Source organism: Erythranthe guttata, chromosome 7, assembly GCF_056151865.1.
Source record: "Erythranthe guttata isolate IM_541 chromosome 7, IM_541, whole genome shotgun sequence".
NCBI classification, from domain to species: domain Eukaryota; kingdom Viridiplantae; phylum Streptophyta; class Magnoliopsida; order Lamiales; family Phrymaceae; genus Erythranthe; species Erythranthe guttata.
Window position 1 is genome coordinate 2,450,834 of NC_142539.1, and position 24,281 is coordinate 2,475,114.

The 24,281-nt window shown below is 31.9% G+C and overlaps 3 protein-coding genes and 1 pseudogene across 4 annotated transcripts; 2 read left to right on the forward strand and 2 right to left on the reverse strand.

The window, feature by feature from the left end:
- Window positions 1–2,862: 2,862 nt before the first annotated feature.
- On the reverse strand, window positions 2,863–7,363 carry LOC105962877 (quillaic acid 3-O-glycosyltransferase CSL1). Its single transcript, XM_012987210.2, has 8 exons — window positions 6,726–7,363; window positions 6,051–6,140; window positions 5,417–5,527; window positions 5,114–5,323; window positions 4,909–5,011; window positions 4,637–4,818; window positions 3,952–4,299; window positions 2,863–3,470 (listed from the first exon to the last, which is right to left on the reverse strand). The coding sequence occupies exons 1-8, from the start codon at window positions 7,308–7,310 to the stop codon at window positions 2,928–2,930; spliced, it is 2,172 nt and encodes a 723-aa protein (XP_012842664.2). The 5' UTR covers window positions 7,311–7,363; the 3' UTR covers window positions 2,863–2,927.
- A 7,799-nt stretch (window positions 7,364–15,162) lies between these two features.
- Window positions 15,163–17,485, forward strand: LOC105962876 (uncharacterized). Its single transcript, XM_012987209.2, has 5 exons — window positions 15,163–15,444; window positions 16,416–16,530; window positions 16,647–16,736; window positions 16,964–17,062; window positions 17,156–17,485. Exons 1-5 carry the CDS (start codon window positions 15,377–15,379, stop codon window positions 17,255–17,257), a joined length of 474 nt encoding a protein of 157 aa, XP_012842663.2. The 5' UTR covers window positions 15,163–15,376; the 3' UTR covers window positions 17,258–17,485.
- Window positions 17,486–18,405: 920 nt separating this feature from the next.
- Window positions 18,406–21,392, forward strand: LOC105962873 (1-aminocyclopropane-1-carboxylate oxidase homolog 1). Its single transcript, XM_012987206.2, is given in 4 exon segments — window positions 18,406–18,685; window positions 18,687–19,009; window positions 20,051–20,372; window positions 20,977–21,392. Coding segments are annotated over 4 exon segments (1,086 nt in total). The 5' UTR covers window positions 18,406–18,496; the 3' UTR covers window positions 21,229–21,392.
- An 11-nt stretch (window positions 21,393–21,403) lies between these two features.
- Window positions 21,404–23,970, reverse strand: LOC105962872 (1-aminocyclopropane-1-carboxylate oxidase homolog 1-like; annotated as a pseudogene). Its single transcript, XR_016032126.1, has 4 exons — window positions 23,504–23,970; window positions 22,761–22,969; window positions 21,867–22,188; window positions 21,404–21,763 (listed from the first exon to the last, which is right to left on the reverse strand). The product of XR_016032126.1 is annotated as a 1-aminocyclopropane-1-carboxylate oxidase homolog 1-like (transcript).
- Between the last annotated feature and the right edge of the window lie 311 nt (window positions 23,971–24,281).

Consider the following 24,281-nt stretch of genomic DNA (forward strand, 5'->3'; position numbering starts at 1 on the left):
AGCGAGGGCCACATTGAGACAATTTTTCAAATACATGGGGCAAATCGATGCAATCGAGAGTAGAAAGGGGTAAAGTGATACCAAACCAAAGTACAATGGGGGGAAATGGAATTTGCCCAATAAAATAATTAATAAATAAAAATATAAAATAATTAATAATAGTAAAAAAAAAATGTTTGACATTTTGTAGAAAAGTACAAAGGCCTTAGATTTCAAAGAAAGTGATAACTCAGTGGGAAGCAAAGATTAGATTATTTCCAATTCTCTCTCTAGAAAAAATAGCAGTTTCTCTCAGATAACACAAAGCATGCAAAAGATTTGTGCTGTATTTAGCTGAGATTTAGTGAATGACTTGTGCCCAATAGCATCATTCCATTTTCTATTTCTGGTTCCTCTTTTATATGGTTACACTGCCCATATTGCAGTGCTTTCCCTAACTTTACACACACTCACACACACTCACAAAACACACACACATATGTATATACATATATGTAATGGCCCTCTTCCTACTATATAGCATCTAGGACTATATATATATATATTTATTTTTTTTGTTTTTTGTTTTAGTTAGAAAAATCAAGAACTTGTATGCTTGAGCCGCTAATTAATTACTATACATATGTTATAGATGTATGTGGTCATTGATTGTGTACAAATTTATGATGAAATACGAACTACTTGATATACTACTGCACATGACATAGCATAACGCGGATACAATCCTAACCGTGTTTTTATTGACAAATGAAATCCGCAATCATGCATAGATGTGCACTGGATAAATTCAATTTTTTTACAATATGACTTTAAAAAAAAAAATGAGAGATGTTATATTATACGGGACAAGCTATGTGCATCGAGCTTGACCTATATATAGGCAATGATGACAAAAGGCCTCTATGTTTTTTAGTTTTTCTTAATTTTATTTAATTGTATATAAAGGAGCTAATTTTTTTTTTTTATAAATTATACAAAAGTATAAAGATAAATATTGAATTTTCAATTACATATATATAATGCGTCGGCCAAATTCTAAAGTTTTCAGTAAAAAAAAATATCTGTGAAAATTTTACTTTTATACAAAAAAGTTACAGTTAAACCTCTATAAATGAACAAAATTCTACTAATTTAGTGAAATATTAAATTATCGAGCTAATACGTGAATACCTTTTTACCGAGCCGAGACTTGAAGAAATTATTATTTAAACAAAATTATTAATTTATTAAATATTTATTTATAACGACATGATATAAAAACATAAAATTTGATTTCCTAGAGCCGGGCCCTATTAATAAAACCATAAAAGAGTTACTATTTCTGCATATGACAAAAAGAAGTAATAATAAAGGCATTATTATGAATTTGCTTAAAGCTTTTTATTGGCTAAAGGTGTGAATTGTGATGATTTGTTTTGCTCTCATTTTAATTAGAAAAATAAATAAATAAATCTTCTCGTTGGCCTTTGTTTTTTGCTGCTGTCTTTTCTGGGACAGAACTTTTAAGTTTCATAGTATTTATTACATAATCCAATCAATCTTTTTTTATTTTATTTATTTATGTATTTACTTTTATTTTTCTCACTCTGTCAAAGAAGATTGAATGAAAGAGAGGTTAAGGAAACAGTGAAGTACATGGGAACTATCAAAGGTTTGTCATTTATATGTGTTGTAATAATTTGTTTGAATTTTTTGCAGAGGAATGAAAATCACTTTGTTTTCCATGTCACGTTTTAGTTTTTGATTGGTTGAAATACACAAGCTCATTGGTTTTAGTGTTTCACAATTTTCATATATTAATAAATATAAAAAATTTCTAGCTAGTCGGTCGAATAGGAGAGATCGATCGAGCCGGTGTTTTACGATCCGAGTTTGATTCGTTACCAATATTTTCAGATCGATTTTGTAGCACATGGCTTGCACAGTGCAATAATTTACATCTTCCGTACGTATGGTTTGATTTACTGTGTTGTCTTTTAGAAAATAGTCGATGATCAGGTTCTAGGGTACACTGTCAATGATTTTTCGTGGTTTAAGCTGAAGGTGCAAAATTAAAATGGGGAATTTACAATTTTTATCCCCCACGTATGTAATAATTTCATATTTGGTCCCCCATATTCACAAAAAACACATTTGGTCCCTCATGTTTCAATAATTTGACATTTTCGGTCATTTCCATCAATTTACCGTCAACCTGTCCGTTACATAGTGACAGGAACACATTTGATTCTGTTAGTTTTAACGGAAAATTGACGAAAATAACTAAAAGTGTTAAATTTTTGAAACATGATGGACCAAATGTGTTTTTTGGGAACATGGGGGACCAAATGTGTAATTTGAACAAACTTAAGGGATGAAAACTATATTTTCCCAAATAAAAATATAAGTTTGATTTATATTGGCGGCCCAATATCACTAGCCTACGCGCTTGGCCTCAAGAGAAAATCTGCCCAATTTGCACTATTTTTATATTTCTTTTGCTATTTTGCTTTGTAAGGGACTTTTGTGTAATATCGTCTATAAAATGTCTCTTTATTCGAGATAATTTGCATGAAAACTCTTCATGTTGATTTTATTGTCTAAATATATCTCTTTCGTGTGGCTGCTGAGATCGTACACCTCGTGGAATACAACATGTAATTCTCACACTGTAGATTTATACACAAACACACGTATATACATATAGGTGTGTGAATGAGTGCGTGGTTTATAATACAAGTGTACAGTGAGATTACACATGAAGTATCTTACCAGATGTAGGTATGATTCGAATACGGTCTCTCTTTCGTTATAAACAATTTCTATCCGTCCAATCTGTTACTCTTGTGCGTTTCATGTAACAATATATGCGACTTTACTCTATAACAAAAATAACTTCCAAGTTTTATTGACCAAATTAGATAATCTCGTACATTCAGTTTTTTCAGTTAGACCAAAAACGCAAAAGACAAGACAACCGCCGCAATTAAAACAGAAATAAGAGAAACAAACGACGAAACTCTCCCCTTGTCCTTCCTCGACACCATCCCTTCGAGCAAAGGGAAATTCAAAACCACAACGAATAACGGGATACAAGCTTGTACGACCATCTCGTTGCTGTTCCCACCGCCCAAAATTATCTTCCCAATGCCAACGACAAAAGAAGCAACGTTTACTATGTAAAGTGTGCACAACGGAACCATAAACATAGCCGGTGCTTGAAAATCGTACACTCCCATTCGATAGCGTTTGGCTTGGTCCTCGTCTACGACCTTATTTGTCGGTACGAAACTATTATTTTTCAGACCAAAATTTTCCATTATGACATCCAATGAGGCATACAAGTAACATGTTAGTGATTTCATCATCCAAATGCGATGTTCGTTTGACCACGCCTGGATTTTGTGCCCCGTTGAGACGACGTCTTGTACGTGTCTCACTTGGGATGAGAGGACAACCAATAAAAACACGAGGGAGTATGGATTTGAAATCTGTGGAGGGAAGAAAATGAACATGTGTTAGATAAGAAACCTAGTTAAATGTCAAAAGAAATCGAGCATAATAGATCATTTTAAGGCATTTCTAAGGTTCAGGTGCAGACTACCAGAGGTGGAAATCAGACAGATTGGACCGAAATTAGTATTTCAATAAAACTAAATTGGAGCAATGTCTTTTGGAAAATCATAAATTTGGAAATCAAAGTGACGATAATTCCAAATCTTGATGGCGGAATTCAAAATTTTTGTTTCGATATCCACTTATGTGAAAACACATAGACACTAAAGAATTTTTTTTTTTTTGCAAAATCGTAATTTTCAGCATTATTTCGAAAGTTGGAATACATATATTTACACAATTCCGATAAAAAAAAAATCATCAAGAAAATAAAAATATTGTTCCAATGTTGAAAATTGTCATATTTAGCGGCAAAATTCAAAAATTCATTATCATAAAAAAAAAAAAAAAACAAACCTCGGGATACAGAGGAATCTCCTGGAGAAGGCAGAGCTGAGGAACGAGGGCTAAAATGTAAAGGGCCAAGAAGTAAAGGGGGCTGTATGCAATTTCTGCATAACACATGCTTTGGAAAACCGACATTCTCATTGTGCCGTAAATCATAGGCGAAAACCTCGACAGAGCAACCTGGCTCAATCCCACATTCCAGCGCGTGTGCTGCACCAGAAGCTCCCCTAGACTAATTGGCGACGCGCCCAAGAAACACGGCCTCGATGGTTCGTAATACACCGAAATCCACCCCTCGCAGTGCAAATTGAACCCCGTAAAATAATCTTCCACCACCGCGAAATATCTAAACCCCACCTGCATTGTTTTTCAATCCCGTACGTGATAGGAACTAAAATTGGAACAAAGTTTTCGAACTTCTCGATTTTTGGATTTTTTTTTTTTTTTGAATTTTGAAAATTGATTTTTTTGGATCGAAATTGAATTTATACGAGATTCTGATTTCCGGTCTGATTTTAATTTCCAAAATTTCAACAGCTTTCGGAAAAACTACACTTATAATATCAACATTGTAGGTCAGTCTCGTCGCTGACCAAACAAATATAGTGCTTCCCTCTAACTTCGTCGACCATAGAATTTTTTTTAAATAATATAAGGTTATTTTTATTTTAATAAATATGTGGATTTAACTTACCTCTTTCCCCCATTTTGTGTCATTGTCATAGCTACAAGAAGCTAGCAAATGCAACTCATTCTGCAACGAATTATCCAAAAACTTTTTGTCGTTCGAATAACTCGGTTTGTAGTTTCTAGATATCGACTTGATGAACTCGTCGGACGACCCAAAATACTTCTTGACCCGGAGAAGATCAACATCTGCACGTAGTAAAAAAAAAATGACGGCTATTTTGAACTTATACATTTTTTTTTAATTTTTAATTAAGACCTAAATACTATTAGGATTACCGTCATGAAATTTTCGAGTTCCATAGAGCGCTTCCCTCTTTATATAAAAGCATGTCCCGGATAAAAACGGCCCCCGTAGCCCATTTAATCCTTCAAATTTCGGCTGAAATTTATGTAAATTAATTTAAAAAAATACATAGAGAAATTTATATATATTGTAACATAATTTTTTTTTTTGAAAATACATTAGTGTAATTAAATTTACCCAAATATATCTCAACTTCCCATCATATATATCAGTGTCACTAATATTGTGAAACGTCTGCGGAAATTGGACGAACGCGATCTTTTCGGACAAGTTAGAGTCGAGATGGAAGCACATTGCTTGACGGGCCGATGATCGATCGTTGCAATAAAAGTCACAATCGAGTACCAGAATGTACGGCGAATTGCTTATCATGCCTGATATTCGAAGCTGCATAAATTGTTCGACAAATAACAACGAATATTATTAATTATATCGAGTGAAAAATAATTTAATTTAAAAATTTGGGTGAGAGATTGTTACAAGAACGTTAATTGCACCGGCTTTGAAATTGTGTGGATGAGAAGGCCTTTTTTCACGAGCAACGTAAACCAGAAGAGGCAATTTTCTCTCTCCATTTGAATCACTAATCACCTGCATAAATTAGGATTAATTAATTATTATTAATAATTTCCACTTAATTACTATTCCCTACATTATTTGTTTTTTTTTTAAAAAAAAAATTTGTCCCGAATTATTTGTTATTTTAGATTTTCAATGAAGTATTAATTGCATTTTTTTTATTTTGACCCTTTATCACTACTAACTTTTAGGGATTTTCTATGTTTTCTACTATAATTCATGCACATTTATTGATTTTCTTAATATGTGCGCAACAGCCCAAAACGTCATTTAAATGTCGTTTTGCATTGTTGTACACATATTAAGAAAATTAATAAATATGTGCAACTTATAGTAGAAATATATAAAACTACTAAAATGCCCTTGATATTAATTGTTTTTTAACAAATTAATTAAAATGATAAATGGTAGAATGAAAAATAATTCAACTAATGCTTTATTAAAATTTTAAATAATAAATAATTTCGGGCAAAAAAAACTCTCAAAAAAACAAATAACATGGGACAAATGGTGTAATATTAAACAATAAAAATACCTCAACTAGAGATGGATGATCTCTACTCATGTAAGCACTTGTTTCTCCGACAATCTTTGCTACAGATTTTTTGAATTCCTGGTACCTTTTCTATTTTATTTTTTAAATAAACATAATAAAGCGAATTAATACGTTAAAATTTTATAAAATACTCATATTAACACAATAATAATAATATGGTAAATTACGGCCACCCCTAAAGTAAGGTTAAATTACAAAAAAAAAAAACTCTTCATATTTGGATAATTACAACCACCCTTAAACTATGATTTTTTTACATGTCGACCGTTGCAGTATCAAATTTAGTGGAATCTTCTAGATTATGTGTAATATTCTACAGTTTGTATCCATTTTATTCCATTTCAGCTCCACATTTAGAAACAAAATGATAATAAAACGTGTATATTGACTTGTAAATATCAGATTCAGAAACTGCAATTTTGCACAACATGAGTATAAATTAGAGAACATTTTACGGAATGTAGAAGATTATATTGAATTTGACACCATAACTAAGGGTGTATGTGTAAAAAAATTTATAGTTGAGGAACATTTGTAATTACCCAAACATTAGGGTCTTTTTCGTAATTTGACCTTACCTCAAGTGGTCGCCGTAATTTCTCCCATTAATAATAATAATAATAATAATAATAATAATAATAATAAAATCCAAACCTTGATATTATTCTTATCCACCAAGAACTCACTGCAACCAAACCCTGCACTTTCTTCTTCACCAGACGAAAAATAAGACTCGGGGCACGGGTTCTCGACCCGATACTTTCTGCAGAACGGGACCCACATCTCCGAGAATATCCAGGCCCGTTTAACGGCCCGAAACGTGACGTGGGACCCACCATCGTCGGAGAGATAAACATGGAGCTTGTCGGGCGGGTAGTCCAGCGCCAAAGCGGATATAACCGTGTTCATCACCTGCAAAACGGGTTCTTTACTCGGGTCGGCGGTGCACACAAACACGTCGATGCCGGGCAGCTTTTCGTCCCGGGGCAGCCGGTCCGGGTAAACGGTTCGGGTCACGACGGGTCTCCAGTAGGAGGCCTGGCTCAGAAGCCATATGGAGGAGAGTATGAGCTCGGAGATTAGAATTAGCACGTGAGGGGCACGTGTAAGGGAGGATGTGGTGATTCTGTAGTGGAGTAGAGCTATGAGAGAGATTCCATGGATGAAGAAATGGAATCTGTTTATTATGAGATTCTTTTTCTTGACGTGGCAATCACTTAGAGAGACTGAGTTTTCCATTTTTATTTTTATTTTTATTTTTTTCTTTTTTCTTTCTTGAAGGCAAATTAAATGTAAGTGAACCACACAAGTTGCCCTCTATTTATAGTAGAAATTGAAAATATATATAAATAAATAAATAAATAAAAAGAAAAAGAAATCCTTGATTTTATTATTTTATTTTTTTTTTTTTGAAAATTAACATTCTTTTTGGTATTGGGTTTTTTGTGAACATTGAGTTTGGTAATAAACGTTTGTTTGAGTTCAGTTTGTCGATACAGTGAACTAAAATTGAGCTAAGTTTTTTCGTTCGATAATTAATTAAGTATGAATTTGGCTCGAGCTGGAGTTTGATTAGGACGAAAATTGTATAAAAAATGTGTAAAAAATTTAGATTACGTACTCGAACTCGATTTGTATTCGACTTGATTGAAATTAAGTTGTTCGAGTTCGATTCAACTGATTATCAAAATTGAGCAAGTTTTTTCGTTCGCTGAATTAAGTATGAAGTTCGGCTCGAGCTGGAGTTTGATTATGACGAAAACTGTATAAAATATGTATAAGAAATTTAGATTACGTACTCGAACTCGATTTGTATTCGACTTTAGGAAATTAAGTTGTTTGAGTTCGATTCAACTGATTACCAAACATAACTTATAAAGTGTGATAATTCTTGAAATAAATTTAAACAACTATGCGTTCGACTCGACTAGATGGAGGCGAACAAAATTGGATTATGTTCATTCAGAACTATGGGCGCGAACAAAGTTATCGTATTTTAACGACTCTTTCTAATTATTATTCTTAGCTTCGTGCATATTTTTATGGGTGTATTTAAAAAAAAATTAAAAAAAATAAAGACATGGCATTTCCAACGTTTTTTAAGTTCGATTCGGGTTTGATTTTATTAAAGATTGTTTGAGTTTCATGGATTGATCATATGGTGAAACAAAGCCCGACCTAATTTTTGAAGGTCGATAAAAAATCATAAAAATATTAATAATGTGTATAATTCGATTCGGTTCATTTACACTCGAAATACTCGAGTATTTTAATTTTCTATTTTCTCAACACTTATGTTATCTTAATAGACACTATTTAATATATAATATTCATTCACAATATTATTATTAATTTACAAAATTGGGAAAAAATTACAGTTATGTACTATAAATAGATACATACAAAACAGACTGTATTTTCTACAGTGTGTCAGTAAGAGAATTGTTATGACCCGACTCTACACACGAAGACTTATATCCAAAGAAAGATTATTCTGATTTTTTTTCTCTTTCTTTTAATTGGTAAAAAAAGATATTTTGTATTTTAATTAAATAATATAAATCAAAATATGTCTAAATAAATTTCCTTAATCAGCACGTGTGTGGAATATTAATATTGTCTAGAATAATTTGGAGAGTATTCGTTACATAAATATCATTATACTGTCAAAATCAATAAATAATATTCTTTGCACAAAAATAGTGATAGTCCAAAGCATGCATAGTAATTTTATATTAGTCTTTTATATATTTAAATAGTCATTTTATATTAGTCCTTTTTATATTTAAATAGTAATTTTAATTGGTTACCTCTCTATTATTGTATCTAAATCTTACTAAAATCTTTGCACAAATCTTACTAAAATCGAACATAGGTTGATTTGTATAAATTATAAATAATCTAACCCTCACTCACCATTAACTAGCTATTAGTATGTTGGATTTTGGTCAATGAACTTGGCGTTATTAGTAGCTAATTTAAAAAAAAAAAAAAAAAAAAAAAGACCTCGACAATGTTTGGTTTCGTTTCCATTTCAATTTTATTATTTTTCGGAACTGAGTTCGTGTTTGTTTAGCTTTTCAAAAATAATTTCTACAAACATTTCAAAAGATTCTCTCTGCCCGAGACATGATTTGACTTTTATAGTTAAAAGAGTTTAAGAAAATGTTTTTATTAAAAAACGAACGAACATCACTTTATTTTTCAAAGTTTTCTTCTAAAATACATTTTCCAACATAATTTTACTGCAACAGTGTATTTTGTTTATTCTCAGTTTATAAACAAATTAAACGTTACTTTCATTCTCAAATTATTCCCTTAAAATGTATTTTTCCAAAATAAAATAAAAATAACTTCCAAAATAATTCCAAGCATTGGGTCTTTGTAGAATATCAAACTTACTAAGAGCAACTCCAACCGGGTTATTAAATGGGTTATCAAATCCCTTAACCTCCATTTGACTCCCCAATTTTAAAAACTCTCTCATCCAATGGGGTTATTAATATAGGGTTCTATTTTGATAACTCATCATTCGGGGAGTAAAAATACATCCCAAATAAATAGTTATCAAATATTCTCCTAAAAAATAGGAGCACGTGAAAAAAGAAAAACCTCAACATAATTGAGTTTTCTTTTCTTTACGTAAAAATCTCAACAGAATAAAATTAAATTTTCTACATCTTCAACAAATTTCCACTGGAAAAAAAATCTCAACAAAATAAAATAAAATTTTCTACGTTTTCAACATATTTTTTTTTCTTTCTCTATAGCTTCAACAAAATTCCACGGAAAAAATAATCTCTATTTATATATAATTTTACTTGACTAATATTGATTTTGAAGATAGCTTACCAAAAAAATCGGTTTGTATGGTTATTTAAAATAGATTGGAAAATAAATAATATATAAATAATCATAAATTTGTTTGATAATTGTTTTTTGATACTTGTGGTTGGAGTTCACTAGTTATATAGAGATATCAAAGTATAATCCTGGTTATCAAATGAGTATTTGATAATCCCATTTGATAACAATGGGTTGGAGTTGCTCTAACTCGTGTATAAAATAATAAAAAATGCTTTAATAGCAACTCCAATGGTAGGTATTAAAATGAGGCATCTAAATCCTTAATTGATGCTTGAAATAATACTTTGGTACTTCAAAAAAAATAATATACTCCAACCCGTAGGAATCAAATAAATTATTTTATTTTTAAATATGTATTAAACATAAATTAATAGATTTATTTGGTCCCTATTCCATGGGAATTTGTTAGAAAATTTATTTTGTTTACGTTGAAATTGCATTTCCTAATTTCTAGGAATATTTGATACTTGGTTTTTTTGGGTGCATTTTTGCACCTCTAGAATATAAAGTATCAAAAAGACTACTCTTTGATGCTTCCATTGGAGAAGAAATTTTAAGTTTTGGGAATCAAAATGGAAGTTTTATCATATAATACTCCATTTGATTCCCCCATTGGAATTGCTCTTAGATAAATATAGAATAAATTGGATGGATCGGTTTGAGATTAATATTTTTGGGAAAAAAAATTAATTGAAAATAATTGTAAGTTTAAATTTCAAAAATTGGAACATAACAAATAAACTTGTTGCAAAAACGAGAAAATTTTGAGTTGGGAATTCGCTCGATTATCAACCTAGCTCTAATGTAACAACATACACAACAATGTTGATATTATAAATATAATGCTTAGTATTTATTTCTTTATTTATTATTTTGTTATTTAATCCAAAGACAAAAACATGTAAACTCAACTTTATAAGCATTATATATGTATATCCAAGAAAAGCTATAGAACGGGACCATCATTAGAGCAAAACGTTGACATGCAACAAAACTAGTGCCTTCTTTGGTACAATGCAATTAAGTTAAAAGAAAAAAAGGTAAATTACACCTACACCCCTAAAGTATGCTGAAATAACTTTAAGACCCTTGTGGTATATGTAATTACACGCACCCCTGAAACATAGTTAGAAACTGTAACGGGATAATACATTAGATATGTTATTCTGATAGAGTTCTAAAGGACTATTACTTTTAGTAAGTGGTGGAGACAACATAGGGCTAGGGGCTAACACTGTTCCCCCAGCATTTCTTAAATCATCCATAGTTGTATGTTGGTTCCACCATTTTCTGAAACTAATAGTTCGTTAGACTCCTATCGGAATAACGTATCTAACGCATTATCCCATTAGAATTTCTAACTGTGTTTCAAGGGTGTGAGCGCAATTACCGATACCACAAGGATTTTAAAGTTCTTTCAGCATACCTCAAGGGCGTGGGTGTAATTTACCCAAAGAAAAAATAAAAATATATATTTATAATTTCAAATTCGACCCAGAACGTCGATGAATCTGAACGATTGAAATTTTGGAAATTGAGGTGGAAAATTATGCAAAAGTCGTAAATTCTCGTGACGAAACAAGCAAATTTCGGAAAAGACAAATATTTAAACATTCCATTTTGGTCCCATCGGGCTAAACCTCATTCGATTATAAAGCGTTACATTTAATTAATTCCATAAATCAAAAGTAAATTCTAGAATATGATATGTCGATGTCATGCATGAAAGTTCAAACAGCTGTCTTGTACCACAATATGTTGATTGATAGCATCGTCATGGGACCAAAAAGTTTTGTAGATGCTACACTCGATAAAATAAATCGCGTGATCTGTTATTTGTATAGATTTATAATGCGAAGTTATTCAGTGTTTTTCGTCTTGTGTAGCATATTGCCTGTGTCATTCTATTTTCGATATATTTTGTTTTTGGAGTTGAAATGTTTTTGCTAATTTTCAAATTAGCATATTGACTGAAACTCTTCATGTACTAGTTAATTTTTTATCTATAAATAGGCTTGGGGTCTAGGTTTTTTTTTTTTTTTTTTTTTTTTTTTTTAACTCAAAAAAAAAAAAAAAAATTGGTTTCTAGAATAATTTGAAGAGAAAATTAATAATTAATCCTTTCTTGTCAATTTATCAAATGTACGATCCTTTAGAATATTCCATTTTTCTTTAATAAGACAATAATAGTCAATTATGAATTTCATTTTTCTTATTTTTTAAATTTTTTTTTTTTGTGATGGGAATTTTTGCTGTTCCATATGATGTCGAAATTTATAAATAAAATTCCTTATAGTGACTATTAAATAATACTGACTGTGTTTGTTGGCTGTTCAAAATTAAATAAACTTCCTCCTTATACACGAGTAACAAACAATTAGTGAAAAAAAAGAAAATGGAATTTCCAAATTGTGTTGATTTGACTTAAAAAAAATACAAATAAAAATAAATAAATTGTGATGATTCTGATCCGTAAATTATCAAAAATTACAACTTACGAAACATAGGAATATTTTTCGAAAGTGAAAAACTAATTCCAGTTCCATTCTGAAAAAAAAAACAACTATATTATTATTATTATTATCATTATTATTGTTGTTGTTGTTGTTATTATTATTATTATTTGGTAGTAATAATGGGCTTGGTAATGAGGTTTTGTGTAAGCCCATTATCACTTGCAAATAAGTTTGGATAAAAGTCTTATTTATAAACCTAGCTAGCCGGTTCAAATGGGTATGGGCCGGATGGCAGCTCATTCCACACACACATGTATATAAGCCCAAACAATTATCAATTGTTTAATAAATATAACTTCTACGGTAAATTACGATCACTCTTGATGTAAAGTTAAATTACAAAAAAAAAAAAAAAAAAAAAATTCCCCAGCTTTGGTAATTACGACATCCCATCAATTATGAATCTTCTTATACGTCCATTTTTATAATGTCAAATTCAACATAAATTTCTAGATTCTGTGGATTGTTCTCTAGTATTTACTCGCTTTGTGCAAAAATAGAGTTTGTGATGCACCGCAATATGATATTTACAAGTCAAGTGACACATCTTATGATCATCTTGTTGCAAAATGTGGAGCTCGGATGGGATAAAACGGGTACAAATTGGAGTATAGTTCATATAATTTAGAAGATCCCACTAAATTTGACATTGTAAAAGTGGATGTGTAAGAAGATTCATAATTGAGGGACTGGTTTGTTGTAATTACCTTAATATGATGGGTTTTTTCGTAATTTAACCTTACCTCAGGGGGTGGCCGTAATTTAAACAAGGGGCGTAACCATGTACGTGCCTGGGTGCCCCCATCCCCAAAGAATTTTTGTTTTTGAATAATTTTTTTGGATATTTATATATTAGTTAATATAGTTTCGTCCCTCAAACTTTTAATTTTGTACACTTTAATTCATAAAAAAAAAAACTTCTCTTAAATCACCCTGTAATTTCAGCCTCAAGAAAACCCCAGGGTCCGCCCCTGATTTAAATCGTAGTTTACCCTAACTTCCATAAAAATTGTTACTAAAAATTTAATATGTAGATTGACATACTCGTTTTTGAGTTATTATTATTTTTTTTATATTATTTTTTGAGATATTTTTTTAATATTGTTTATTTTTTAATTATAAAAAAATACATACGTTTATGTTTGTGATTGTGACACACTATATGTTAATATATTGCTTCATATGACATGTAAATATGTGGGCTGCTACGTACTTACTCTTACTTTACCAGATTGAATTAGCTTTAAATACTTTGCTTTATACGAAAATCACGTTTTGGCCACAAACCACTCGATTTCTTTATTTATTTATTTTATTTAATATTTATTTAAATATGAAAATGGCATCCAATGACAACGTGCAATTAATTAATTAATTATTCCATAAACCAAATTAAATAATGAAGCCAAGATCTATGATCTGTCTTCTAACTTCTAGTGTGGTCTCACATGCTACCTTTTTTTTATATACTTTTTCATTCTTATAGTTTATCAAAAATATGTTTTTATATTTTATTTGATCAAATCCAATTAATAGTAATTAAATTTTTTTCAACAAAATCGAGTTCCAAGTTAATGTTTTCTTTTTCAATTTTATATTATTGAATATTTCACTTGCTTTATTGTCCATTCTCATAATTTAACATTTTTTTTCTTTTTTTATCATACACATGAATCAAATTCACCACGGTTAAATTGCTATAAATTAATACAGTTGAAATTAATAAATTTCTATTAATTTAGCAAACTATTTAAATTATCAAATTAATACTTTAATACGTCTTCTGAGTCCGGACCGAAAAAATATTATTTAAGCGAAGTTATTAGTTTATCGCAAAACCTAATTTATCGAAGTTATACTGTATTTGGAAAATGAGATACTTAAGATAACAACTTTTTCTTTTTCCTTGTTAAAAAAATTTAAAAGATTAACATGTTGACTAATTGCACAATTACATGGAAGTTTCGTGTAGCGGTCAAGTTAAATTTTTCATGTTATATAATATATGGGGAATAATAATGCATATTGACCTAACTTTGAAGCATGGCATTTCTTTGCAAGTACTTAGCATTTCCTCCACTTTTCATTTGTTTATGTTTTTTTTCCTTATATAATTATTTCATTCCATAATTTGGTTAATATAGTCAAATTTGTCAACTTAGTTCATATTAGACCAAAATATTACTAGTATTTTATTTATAATTTAAAAAATCAAATTAAAAAAAGAAATCAGAAAGTTTTCTTTTAATTTCACCAAAACAAGAATTTAGTAAACTTTCTTTTAATTTCACTAAAAATATATGGATCCTCCACTTTTATTTTGTTTGTTTTTATGCCACGCTCGTGATTTTCAATGGATTATATCTAACAATACACGCGTATAAATTCATACATACACAATATACAGTTATACAAGTATGTGTAATAGGTAAGTACTCTCTATTTTCGTTAAATAATTTACAAACTTGCAAGAGACGTAAACCACACTGCAGATAAACTACAAACTCGATATTGATAAAATTCGAATTACTTTAACTCGGAATTTTACCGTTAGGTTTAAACATAATATTTAACGTTAAGATTATTACAATGTACAGAGCAAATTATTGCATGTTTCAACATTCACTTTGAAAACCTCAAAAAGAAACAACAAATTAAAAAAAAAAAAAAGAAAAAGAAAAAAAAAGACACATTTTCTTGAAAAAATCAGGGTATAAATACCGTAATTTAGACAATTCGTTGCGATTCTCGAAGAAATTTACAAGGTCCCTTGAATCTCTCTCTCTCTCCTCGCCCTTTTGGATCTCTGTCTTTAATTATCATTACACACAAAATCTAGACAGAGAAACCAAACCCAACTTCTAGAGAGAGAGAGAGGAGAGAGAAGGGGTTTTTCTTCACTTTTCTTCCCCCACTGCAACAATGGCTTTCTTGTCTTTCCTCGGCAGACTGCTCTTCGTCTCTGTTTTCATTCTGTCGGCTTATCAAGAGTAAGAGCTTCATTCCTCTTTCTCTCTCTAGATCTATTTTGTCATTATTTATTTAATTATTATAATTTTTTTTTTTCTTCCGGATTTTCCATTTTCAGTAGCTTGTTTGTGTAGTGGGTTTTAGTTGTTTCATCTTCTTAACCTGAAATTTCAAGTAATTTTGTTCGATTTGGTCCGAGGTTGTTAGTTAGTTCATGTTTAATTAACCTGGGATTTTCGATTGGATCTATGGTTTTTTAATTAATTAATAATAATGTGAATTATTACAGATACTCTGCACCATTTTTTGCTTCAGTGATGTTACTTCGATTTTCAGCAAGAATTTATCTTTTATTTATTTATTTATTTATTATAATTTTTTAATTGATGTTTCTTGAATAAGTCTCTTGTTATGATGATAGATAAATTAGGATTTATTTGCACTAACTTTCCGCAAACATTATTTATCGACAGAAGTTTTTCGATATATAGATTAGATCCTATGCTGCATTGACCGTAAATTCTTGATTTCGATGATAAAGAACTTGTTTTTTCAAAAATTATTTGTCGACTGAGGTTTTTCGATATATAGATCAGATCCTATGCTGCATTTTACCGTAAATTCTTGATTTCGATGATAAAGAACTTTTTTTTTTTGTTAGCTGTGTTTCAGTTATAGTGCTTCGTGTACTAAAACCTCGTTTGGTTGGAAGATTAACCGTGTTTAATTGAATAATTGGACCTTATTGGATGATTAGTTAGTCCAATAACTATTCGGGCCGGGCCGAGCCGCAGTTGCAGAAAAAACTGGCTTTTGCTAATTGGGAGATTACTTATTTGACCTCCTATTAGTCAACAATACAGTTGGATTTTTCATAAGATGCAATTATTTAATCTTTATTTTGACTAATCTTTTCTAAGAAAATAATTAATTTTTGTATTTTGTTGTATTTGCTCGAAATTGAAATATCACACAACATTTTCGTACGTAGGTTCAATGAATTTGGAGTAGACGGTGGGCCCGCGGCCAAGAATTTGAAATCAAAATTCAGTGTTTTCACCAAGCATGTGACATCGCAAACCGGAATTCAAGTGCCACATGTCGATGTAAGGAGCTTCCAAATAGATATATTTTCTTCAATCGAAAAACTCGAGAAAATCTCGTGTAGATGCTTATATTTCACTTTCACTAACTTGGAGAAAAAAAATTATACGACTCTCAGATGAAGCATTTGATATTGGGCGCCATTGTAATGAAAGCCCTCGGAAGCTTCCTGTTTCTCTTCGGAAGCTCGTTTGGAGCTTCAATTCTGGTATCTGTCTTAAATCTTTGAATCCATTATATATATATATATATATATATATATATATATATATATATATATATATATATATATATATATATATATATATATATATATATATATATATATATATATACATATATATATATATATATATATATATATATATATATATATATATATATATATATTTTAATTTTTTTTTGTAGTAATCATGTAAAATTTTAATAATGCAGCTTCTGCATCAAGCAATAGCAGCACCGATCTTGTACGACTTTTACAACCACGATGCTGACAAGAAAGAGTTTACCGAGCTATTTGTCAAGTTCACACAGGTGCGTTATTATTGAATTCGAAATTGTAAAATTTAAATACGTGATCGGTTAATTTATCGGTATTTAAATTGATTATATGAATTTTTGGAACAGAGTTTGGCCTTGCTTGGAGCGCTTCTCTTCTTCATCGGCATGAAGAATTCAATTCTTAGGAGATCGCCGAAGAAGAAGGCAACTAAAGCTAAAACAAACTAAAGAGGATGTCGAGTTTTAGTTTGTTTGTTTAAAATTTGCCTGATTATTATTTATTACAGGTATCGGTTTTTTTTGGTTAAGGTTGTTTCCTAGCAGCATTGCATGGTATTTTTATTTTTTTTTATTTTGGTCGTCGCGCCTTCATTTTTCGATATGTTATAACTTGGGCACGGTATACATTTCGAAATTCTTGAAATTTCAATTACACTGCAGAAATTATTTAAGCAAGAATTGGGATTTGGCCTTGATTAATATTATTAATTTTGCTTCGGAGGTGCTAATTTGATCTGATAGATTTGAAGGACTTTTTCATATGTTTTGTGTTAACGAAGAAATTCGCAGCTTGTAATATTGTGGAAATTAGAAGTGTAAGGTGAGGCGCAATTTTCGAATTTTCATTTTGGAACCATATTTTCCATTCCGAATTTCAAAAGTTGTGATTTTTTTTTGATGGGATTGGAATACATAGTAGATTCTGATTTCCGATTCAAATTTAATTGACGAAAATACTTAAGAAAATTCTTATGTTGTTTTTTTCCCGAAAATTACACTTGTAACATCAATATTATTAGGGTAAATTACGGCCACCTCTGAAGGTATGGTCAAATTACGAAAAAAACCTCTCTAGTTTGGGTAATTACAATCATTCACTCAATTACGATTTTTTTTACACGTCCACCTTTATGGTGTCAAATTCAATAAAATCTTCTAAATTAAGTGGAATATTCTCTAGTTTGTACTCGTTTTGTGCATAAATGTAGTTTCTAATGCACCACAATATGATATTTATAAGCCAAAAGACACATCTTCTGATCATTTTGTTTCAAAATGTAAGCTTGAATGGGATAAAACGGGTACAAACCGGAGAATTTTCTACATAATCTAGAAGATTTCACTAAATTTGACACCGCAAGGGTGAACATGTAAGAAGATTCATAGTTGAGAGGTGGTTGTAATTACCCAAACATGAGGGGTTTTTTCGTAATTTGACCTTACCTCAGGGGTGGTCGTAATTTACCCTATATATTGTCAAATAAGTCTATTATAGGGCCCGGCCCGGTGATCAATTTGAAGTTTTATACATAAAAATCAAGAAAGGGACCTCAAATTGAAAATTGTATGGTTCATCTTTGCGGTGTATTCTGCTTCACTTCAAAAGTCAAAAGATGTTGCCTAATTTGAGTGCAACTTTTAAATGCTATCCTTCTCTCTCTCTCTCTCTCTCTAACTCGGAGAAAAATGGAGTTAGTGAGAGAAACTAAGTACGATCGTGCCGGAGAATTAAAATCTTTCGACGAAACGAAAGCAGGCGTAAAAGGCCTAGTCGACTCAGGAGTCGAAACAATCCCTAGAATATTCCGACTCCCCGAAGAATATTCCACCAACACAACAGCTCACGCAAACGAGTGGAATTATGATATTCCGGTTAGTCGACCTTGAAAAAGAAGGCATTGATCGAAAGGTGACAGTTGATAAAATCAGACATGCATCGGAGAAATACGGGTTTTTCCAGGTGGTGAATCATGGGATTCCTGTCGGTGTATTGGAGGAGATGCTTTGTGGGGTCCGCAGATTCAACGAGATGGACGCGGAGGCGAAGAAGGTGTATTACACGCGCGATGTGACGAGAAAGTTTGTCTACAACAGCAACTCTGATTTGTATAGTGTACCTACAGTTAATTGGAGGGATACTTTCTTATCTTTTATGGCTCCGAATCCTCCTAAGCCCGAAGAATTGCCCGCTTCGTGCAGGTACGTACGGTTAATAATTTCAAATCCATAATACCAAAGCCGTCGAATTTTGTGTGTAGAAATGAATTTTGAAATCCACTATGCACTCATCAAATAGCAAGGTGGATCTAATCTATGGCACAAAGTCGAACGTACGTTAATTTGATGGATTTGTGTGATTAAAAAAAAGTCGAGTGAGATTTGCATCTGGATTGAAGGATTTGGGCTAATAACAATTTCGAATCCGCAACACACCAAGGCCCCGTTTGGTTGCCAAGATAAGCTAAGATTAACTAAATAGTTGGAGTTAATATGATGTTTGGTATCCCCAATTAATTGCCAGGTCGACCCTCCAAAATTATGTAATCATGGCTTATCTTGTCTTCTCGTGAGTTTTTTTTGTTGGACGTCGCGAGCTCCAATAAAATAATTTTGTTTTATTAGATTATTTAATCTTATCTTGGCTAATCTTATCTTACCAACTAAACGGGACCCAAGTAAATTGAATTTGTCAAGATAAATTTATCGTGCAATGGATTTCAAATCACTACTACCTCTTATATTGAACAACTTTTTTCGAGTTATTGGTGGTGGGTTTAATTTGAAGTTTATTGCATGATTCAGTACCTCTGTGTTATAATGAATTGCTAAAATAAATATTAGTAAACAAATTATATGATGCATGTTTTAAGCACACAACCCCCTAATTCGTTCGTTTTCATGAGATTGTTTGCTAATAAAATTAATCGGGTGTTTGGCTATGCTTATAAGCTGTTCAAAATTGTTTCGTATTTTTTTCTTCAAACAATCTTAAAAAAAAAATGCTTTTGGATTGCATACCTTTTCATTTAAGATTTTATAATCAGTCAGAAAAACTTGTATGCTTATTATTCAAACCATTCAGAAACTAATTCAAAAAATAAGACGTAACCACTTATCAGATGTAAAATAATTGTAACCAAACACACTCTAAATCCTAGGGGCTACATGCAATAAATCCGTTTGTAGTTGCATAAACATAGAGAGCTATCAATATTTTCACCACCTTTATTAATTATGCAGAGATATACAAATAGAGTATTCAAGACACGTAATGAATTTGGGTTTTCGGTTATTCGGTTTGCTATCAGAGGCACTCGGGCTTGAATCGAGTCGGCTAGCGGAAATGGGATGTACCGATGGGCTAACGTTCGTGGGCCATTACTATCCAGCGTGCCCACAGCCAGAGCTGACTTTGGGTGCAACCAATCACACCGACGATGCCTTCCTCACCGTTCTCTTACAAGACCAAATCGGAGGCCTCCAAGTTTTTCTCGATAATATGTGGATTGATATTCCACCTGTGCATGGTGCTCTTGTGATTAACATTGGAGATCTGCTACAGGTTTGTCGGTTCACTTCATCTACTGTGGTAGTTTTTGCTTTGCAATTTTTTTTTTTAAATTTAGGAATCCATTTTCTTTAGAAACATATGAGGGTATTTTAGACATTTCCATCCTTTTTTTTGGGCAATTTTTTTTCCAAGAGCAATTTTGATATTTCGTGATTTCAATTGCCGTTTGGGTGATTTCTATGCTACACCAGGTGAAGGTGAAGGTTACACTGGGTGGATTTTTACGGTTGATCTACACACAACAATGTGGATCTGTGTGTGTTTGTGTGTATATGAATGATAATGATCTACCCGGTGTATTTCAACAGGTGTAGCATAGTATTTCCCAACATACTTCAACGGGTTGTTTTGACTATGCGTGTTTTCAAATTTTTATTTATAATTTCTTTTTTTAATTTGTATCCAAAGGTAATTTAGACATTTCACCGTTGCTGTTAAAAATATAGAATAGACCGTTATTTTGAGGGGTAAAGACAAATTCACAAACTAAAGGAGTATTTTTGTAATTTAGCCTTATTTTAGATAGGTTTTTGTCATTTTTCAGACATACCATAATATAACATATGTACTAAGTTGTATTGATTCTTTTTTTCAGCTTATTTCGAATGACAAGTTCAAAAGCGTGGAACACAGAGTTCTAGCGAATCGGGAAGGTCCAAGAATGTCGGTGGCATGCTTCTTTAGCACTTCTCTAATGCCATCGTCGAAGATTTACGGGCCAATAAAGGAGTTGCTATCTGAAGATAATCCTCCAAAATACAGAGAAACAACGGTAGAGGAATACGTTACGTACTCATTCAACAAAGGCCTTGATGGGATTTCCGCTTTGCTTCATTTCAAGATCTAAACTTGGCGACTGGAGATACTATGTTACAGTTTCATATTATATTTTGTATTGTAATATATCTCGTTTCAATTACTTAATTTGCCTATAAGTGTTACCACGCCTAAAGCATTTCAGCTTCGAAAAATAATAAATCTCTATATAGAATATTACGTTTGTTTTAACAATTTTAGAGTAATTTCTTGAATTCATTACTACAAAGTTCTATTACAAGCATCTTAGACACATGACTTCAAACCTCAATTGATCTCCATATATTCCTATAAGAGTTCATATGGTATAATATCTAAAGCTTTAAACTCTGCAAAGAAGAGCCATGCACCCCCTTGGTACGAACATAACTAGTATATTCGTTCATCGTTACTCCGCGATACTTTGGCGGATTATCCTCCGCTAGCATCTCTTCAATAGGCCGGTACACCCTCGTGCTCCCACCCAAAGTATCTCTCCCAAAGAAGCAAGCCACCGATATTCGTGGACCTAAACGACTAGCCAAGACTCGGTGCTCCACACTCTTCAATATATCATTCGATATCAACTGAAAAAAAAAATCCACCAAAAAAAAAAAAACCCGAACATTTTAATTTGATATATGAACAAACAAAGAATATAGATTATAATTTAATAAAAAAAATGCATGCCTAAAGAAGATCTCCGATATTAACGACTAAAGCGCCTTGTTTCGGAGGAATATCCACCCATTGATTCCGATGAAGAACTTGAAGACCACCTAAATTGTCTTGAAGAAGAATTGTCAAGAAACCATAGTCGGAATGTTTCACCGTACCTAGTGTGAGTTCGGGCTGTGGGCACGAGGGGTAGTAATGTCCTAAAAGTGCAAGTGTTTGTGCACAATCTATGTCGGTTAGGTGATTTCGATTGAGTCCAAGTGCCTCCGAGAGAAGGTTGAACAATGTGATTCCTAAGCTCATTACTCGCTTCGAGTATTCCATCACAATTTCCCTGTATAACACACACACACACACACACACACACACACACACACACACACACACACACACACACACACACACAATTAGCCTAATATTAAGACTTTAATCATTTAACTACTTATGTAATTTATCTGCTCAACTAAACGAGGCTTAAATGTATATACTTCCTATGTTTCAAAATAAGTGCCGTTTTGGTTATATTAAGAAAAATCATAGAATGTGACTGAAATACCCTTTCCATTGACTTCGTTTCACTAATCCTCTTTTAAAACAAATTGAGAAAATGGTAATTACTACATCATCATGGAATTCTAAAGTGATAAAATGCGACACAAGAAAAATTCTCCAAAAGCGAGTTTTAAGGAAAAAAATACAATTGGACTAAAATACCCTTCCCATTGATTTTTTTCCACTAATTCTTTGTCAACTAACCAAGTGTGATAAAAGAGAAAATTTGAGAAAATAGTAACTAATGCATCAGTGTAAAATTCTAAAATGACAAATAATACGAAAGGACGACAAAATTCTCCAAAGCGACATTTAATTCGAAATCAAACATGGAGGGCATTTTGGTAATTTTACCTGCAAACAAAAGGCAACTCCTCCGGCAGCGGCGGATCAGGAGCCAGAATACAGTTAAACGAGTCCCTCCAACTAGCTGCCGGCGAGCTAAACAAATCGAAGTTACTATTATAAATCATCTTCCTCGTAAAATCTCTCGAATAGTACAACTTCTTCGCCTCCGTCTCTTGCTCGTGGAACCGACGAACAGGGGCGGTACTTGCAAGGGGCTGGGGGGGGCTGTTGACCCCCCAAGAAAAAAAAAAAAAAATTTTTTTAGGTATTTGGTATTTTTTTTTTGAATATTACTTTTGGCCCCCCCAAAGTTTTTGTAAATATGTGTTTTAATCCATTATTTTTTTTGTTTCTTCTCCATAATCTTATATAAATTATAGATAAATATATCATATTTAATATAAAATATAAAATAAGATGCTTAAAACTTGTATTATTTAAAATAAAATTTATGAATATTACTTATTTTTGAATTTTTTATCAATGCCTTGAGATCGTGCCCTGAATCCCTGAAATATTAAGTGCAATACATTATTAGAATAATTTGAACTAATTTAGAATTTTATGTGATGATTAAAATATGATATAATTATTATATATATGATATTTTAATTAAAAATTAGTAATATAAACTTATTTTTTGCAATGTTTTGTGAACCTAAATTTTTTTTCGGGGCGTTGCCCCGAACCCCAAAATTTTAGTTAGCCCCCCCTACATTTTGATCCTGGTTCCGTCCCTGCCGACGAACCCCATTCAGCATCTCGTCAAGAATCTCCATCGGGATACCATGATTCACCACTTGGAAGAATCCCCATTTCTTCGATGCATCCAGTATCTTGTCTATGATTCCTTTATCTTTGACGGGATCTTCTTCGATTAATCCGATAAGGTCTATTACCGGAATATCGAACTGAGTGGCGGTGGTGCTGTTTTTGTCTGAATTTTTTTCGGGTGCGTGAATGAATATTCTCGGGAGAGTGGCGACGCCGGCGTCGACGAGACCTTTGACGCCGGCTTTTGTTTCGTCGAAGGCTTTTTGTTCGGTTTTCCGATCGTAGTTTTCTTCGTCGGAATCGGGAAACACCATGTTTTTTTTTTTTTTTTTTTTGTGTGTGTGTGTGGTTGATTTGAGTGATTGTTGCATGATAATAAAATGGAAAAAAAAATTAAATATGTATCCACATTTAAGAAAATATGGAGAAATTGGGATTGATGGATGAAGTTGAACCACATATATTGAAGGCCAGTGCCCCCACCTACACCATTGAGGAGTAGGAGTGGGCACCAACAAGTAGTATCAAACATTTGTGGACAAATTAGGGCCACCTCTCAGTTATTGTCAAATTACGAAAACACCAATTATGTTTGGGTAATTATAGTCACTCCTTCAACTATGTATCATCTTACGAAAATACTCCTCCAGAGATAAATTCAGGGATGTTAAATCGGTAAAACCGAATCAAAATTTCGGTAAGTACAACATCTCATACCGTTTACCGAATTGAATATAACCGAACCGAAAATTC